Source organism: Lynx canadensis, chromosome C2, assembly GCF_007474595.2.
Source record: "Lynx canadensis isolate LIC74 chromosome C2, mLynCan4.pri.v2, whole genome shotgun sequence".
Classification (NCBI taxonomy): domain Eukaryota; kingdom Metazoa; phylum Chordata; class Mammalia; order Carnivora; family Felidae; genus Lynx; species Lynx canadensis.
In genome coordinates, this window is record NC_044311.2 from 91,615,089 (window position 1) to 91,619,352 (window position 4,264).

General features: G+C 44.7%; 1 protein-coding gene across 4 annotated transcripts in view; it reads left to right on the forward strand.

Moving 5' to 3' along the window:
- The window catches only part of GOLGB1 (golgin B1), an 89,492-nt gene extending 87,505 nt beyond the window's left edge, over positions 1-1,987 (forward strand). For all 4 annotated transcript variants that reach the window (XM_030329454.2, XM_030329451.1, XM_030329452.1 and 1 more), the window contains 2 exons: positions 194-299; positions 582-1,987. In XM_030329454.2, the coding sequence (XP_030185314.1) occupies positions 194-299; positions 582-716 (241 nt within the window). In that variant the 3' untranslated portion in view covers positions 717-1,987. The remainder of the gene's footprint in view (positions 1-193; positions 300-581) is intronic.
- The last annotated feature ends 2,277 nt before the right edge of the window (positions 1,988-4,264 follow it).

Consider the following 4,264-nt stretch of genomic DNA (forward strand, 5'->3'; position numbering starts at 1 on the left):
CACCATTTACTGCTGCTGAAAGAAACCGATCTGCCTGCACACACACTGCTTGTGTAGGGACAGGAACTATAGTAGCAGCCTTTGCTGCAAGTCTGTCGTGCTACATCACACAGCAGGATGTCTGGGAAGACTTCACCTCATCAGCTGCTTGTGCTATAAACCAAGCCATGTCTCTTTTTTTCCCTCAACACAGGTTGGAGCACAGTGAATGGGACTCTGCACGGTCTCCTATCATTGGCTCCTGTGGCACTCAGGAGCAGGCACTGTTAATAGATCTTACAAGCAGCAGCTGTCGAAGGGTAAGAAGGGGAGAAACTAAGGAGAGGGTACTAAGCTGTCAGACAGGGCTGGCTGCATTGAGGGCAAGGAGTCAAGGAAAAGGAAGGTGGAAGTCCAGGCACTGAGTACCTGATGGATCTAAGACTAGAAGGGTATGGAAGGTGAGAGGAACCTAGTGGAGTTGGCCAAGTGACCCTGAAGGAGCTTTCTCTCGGGATACCTCTTTCCTGCAATGTTGGGAGAAGGGAAAGGGACATATCCCTGTAGGGCAAACCTCTCTGACTTTCCAATTTTTCTTTCAGACCCGGAGTGGTGCTGGATGGAAGCGGGTCCTGCGCTCACTCTGTCATTCCCGGACCCGAGTGCCACTGCTAGCAGCCATCTACTTTCTGATGGTTCACGTCCTACTCATTCTGTGTTTCACAGGCCATCTATAAACTGAGTTCTCACCTTTGTGACTACTCCCCTCAGAACTTGGAATTCCCTCATCTCTAACATCCAAACCATCAATTTTGCTAGTGGAACAGTCTTCCCACTTACAGGTCTTCTCTCCAACTCTCCACAGAAAGTGCCTGCACAAACAGAGGTGGATGTCAGCCCAGGGCAGAGCTGCAGGGACCAGCGGGTCTGCTTTCTTCTCCTGCCCGGGGTCGGAACACTTCTGCATAATCTGAAGAGGCCCCACAGTCGGTTGTTGAACCTGGTATTTGTTCAGGTTTTGCAGGGCCCTGATTTTTTGTGGTCCTGTGAAGGATGATGAGGAATGTCTTTCAGCTTAGAATATGGTTATAATAAACCTAATAATCTGAAGTCTAGTATCATTTTGATTGATACTTTCTTTGCCTCAGTTACCTTATATTTTCTCCTGCTTCAGAGGGAAGGTGGACCCGCCATTAACAAAGTTTTGGGGAACAGTATCTCATAGAATAGCTGGTTAGGTCTCTTGCAAAATAGGGTGGGAACTGAAGAACTCCCCAGGGTTTCAGTTGACCAATCACAGGGTAGGACACTGACTCCTTCCCTGGTTGTTCAGACATAACTGGAGTTAGATTTGAGGTCCTGGACTATAGGGATAGAATCCTATGTGTGTGCCCTTGATCACATATATACTGAGGTATTAAATGGCCCATGCCTTTCCTTTCATTGAAAGGAAGAATTGGCTATAGACAGTGGAGATCAGATTCTTGTCATTCTGATGTTGTCTGGATATGCCTTGAGTGTAGACCCTAAAGCAGTATACTAGGAGCTAATCCTAGGTGAGGCATTGACTCCCACCAGGGAGATCTGACTGGTCTGATGACCACTCCTAGCCTCTGGTTGTACGAAGCTACTCTGCTGTTGGTGATAGTTAGCCCAGTTTCTCAGCCCATAGTCATCTGCCCTCTGTGGTAACAGAGCTGAGGAAAGTGGAGGGCGAATATAGAGAAGACAAGATATCTAAGTCTAAGCCTGAGAATGGCAGCCAGGATTGAATTCCATTTGTGCCTGTTCCTTGCCTCCCCTTCCCCCACCCTTACCTGCTGGTTAGTTTCTCATTATGCACATGATATGTTCCCTGCCTGCTCTCACCACCCAAAGAAGAGAGAAAACTGGTGGACTGATTGATCTGCTGTGATCCTTTGTTCTTTGGTGACCAAATCTTGGTCATGGCAACCCAGGAACTTTCCTGAACAATTGTAAAATAATAAAATTATTTTCAGAATCAAAACTGGTGGTGGTGTGTACATGTGTATGAATTTATGTAGACACAGGTGCTTATGTACATGTGCTTGCATGCTGGGCAAGGAAGGGTAGATAGGAGACAGAGGGTTGGGCAGCCAGGAGTGGATCCAGGGGTAGTAAGCTCTACCTGTTTAGGCTTCCTTCTCCTTGGCCAGCATCAGTAATGGCTGCATGTATCATTCTGGCCTTAGCCTCTAGACTCCAGGGTGATGAAGCGGAGTGAGGAAATTCATTCTAGTGTTGAACCAAACAAACTGGGCCTTAGGGCCTGAGATTCATGCAGCTCATGCCTGGGCCTGAGAGAATACTTATCTGGGGTATAGTGAAAACATTAGGCCCTTAAGGATCCCTATGAATGGGAGTCGGGGGAAGAGAAATCTAAGAGGGTATAGCAGAATAAGCATTGCTATGTTACAGGTTTTTAAGTTTATTTATTTTGAAAGAGAGTAGGGGAGGAGCAGAGAGGGAGAGAGAGAATCCCAAGCAGGCTGTATGCTGTCAGCATGAAGCCCTATGTGGGGCCCAAACTCCTAAACCATGAGATCATGATCTGAACTGAAGTCAGACGCTTAATCAACAGAGCCACCCAGGCACCCCTACTATGTTATTTTTATATTAAGTTGCTGCTTAGGAAAAGCTAACTTTATTAAAGTACAATGAGTGAATCAAACCAAGATTTTATGGCTTGAAAGTCCATGCTATTTATTTGTGTGCTCCATCTCACTGTCTCTCATTAGAAATGAACTTGGGGGCAACCTGGGTGGCTCAGTCAGTTAAATGACCGGTTCTTGATTTCGGCTCGGGTCATAATCCTATGGTTCGTGGGATAGAGCTAGAGTGCAGAGCCTACTTGGGATTCTCTCCCTCCCTCTGCCCCTCCTCTGCTCATGCTCACTTTCCCTCTCTCTCCCAAAATAAATAAACTTAAAAAAGAAGAAGAAGAAATGAATTTGAGACTTTGCTAAAGAGTGATAGGGTTAGAACTGTACCTGGATGGTGTGCCACAGTATTTGGTCTGATCATTCCCATTTTTGACACTGAATTAGGATCCCAAATGATCTAAAAGATCTTTTCCCCTTCTACAAATGATCTTTTCCTTGAAATGATTTTGGTGCTGCCATAATAAATAGGTCGTGAAGTAGGAGAGAGAAATACACTACCACCACCACCCACCAAACTGACATAGAATTCTTAAGAGTGACTAAGGTCTTATTATTTCTAATGCAGAAATCACCTCCACTATATCTTAGACCACTTTCATCTAGTCTCTGTTTGAGTCTGTTGGGAAACTCAAAACTGAGCAAATCAGGTTAGAACTCCATATCATCAGGGTTAGGAGAGACTAGGTCAGATACAGTAACGAACACCAATTTTTAGGAGCTAAAACAGCAAAGATTACTGTTTAGTCTACTTGTGTTGTCATCATTCTCAGCTGGGGACCCAGGCTGCCAGAGGAGCCACTGGAGAACTGCCCTTCGCCTTGGTGAGCAGGGGGCAGAAAAGCATGGCAAAGCTTGCACTGGTCTTAAAGTCTCCACCAGAAAGTGATGTATTTCACTTCTCACATTTAATTGGCCAAAATCAGTCACCTGAGCAAGTCTGGCTTCAAGAAGGAAAGGAAGGAGGGGCAGCAAATCTTGAACAGTAATACAAAATGCCACAAAAATCTTCCAACATCTGGTAGTAGTATCTAGTTCTTTCAGACTTTTTTCTGCTAGTTAGCTCAGACCCCACTCCCCTAAACAACGTCTGAAACTTTCTCCTTCCATGGCTTGCCTTTCCCGTGACTGATTCTGTTCCATTGTTCAACTGATCAATGCTTATTTGAATATCTGTATGCAAACCCCAGGTTTAAGTGCGATGGGTGATGTAGAAGTGAGTTTCTTTTTCAATTTTACCCTTCAAAACCCACATAAAAATCACTTTTCTCATTAAACCTTTCTAGATTACTTCACCCCATACCAAATTACTTTTACCACAAATTCCTTTACCATAGTAGATGCAAGTGCCTACCTATTTCAAACATGAATGCTGTTCTACAACATTCTTTTATGTGTTTTCTGTGAATGCTTTGCTTCCTTGACCAGATATAAACTCTGAGAGTAAGAGCAGCATTTCTTATAACTTCCCTGTGACTCTCAAAGCGTTGCAAAAGACGAGGCACGGCGGCATTTTTTTTTTTTTTTTTTTAAGTGCCTAAGCAGAAGGAACTGACTTAAACTTCAGGAAGTAGCTGTGAGGACAGGGTGTCAGGAAATGACAG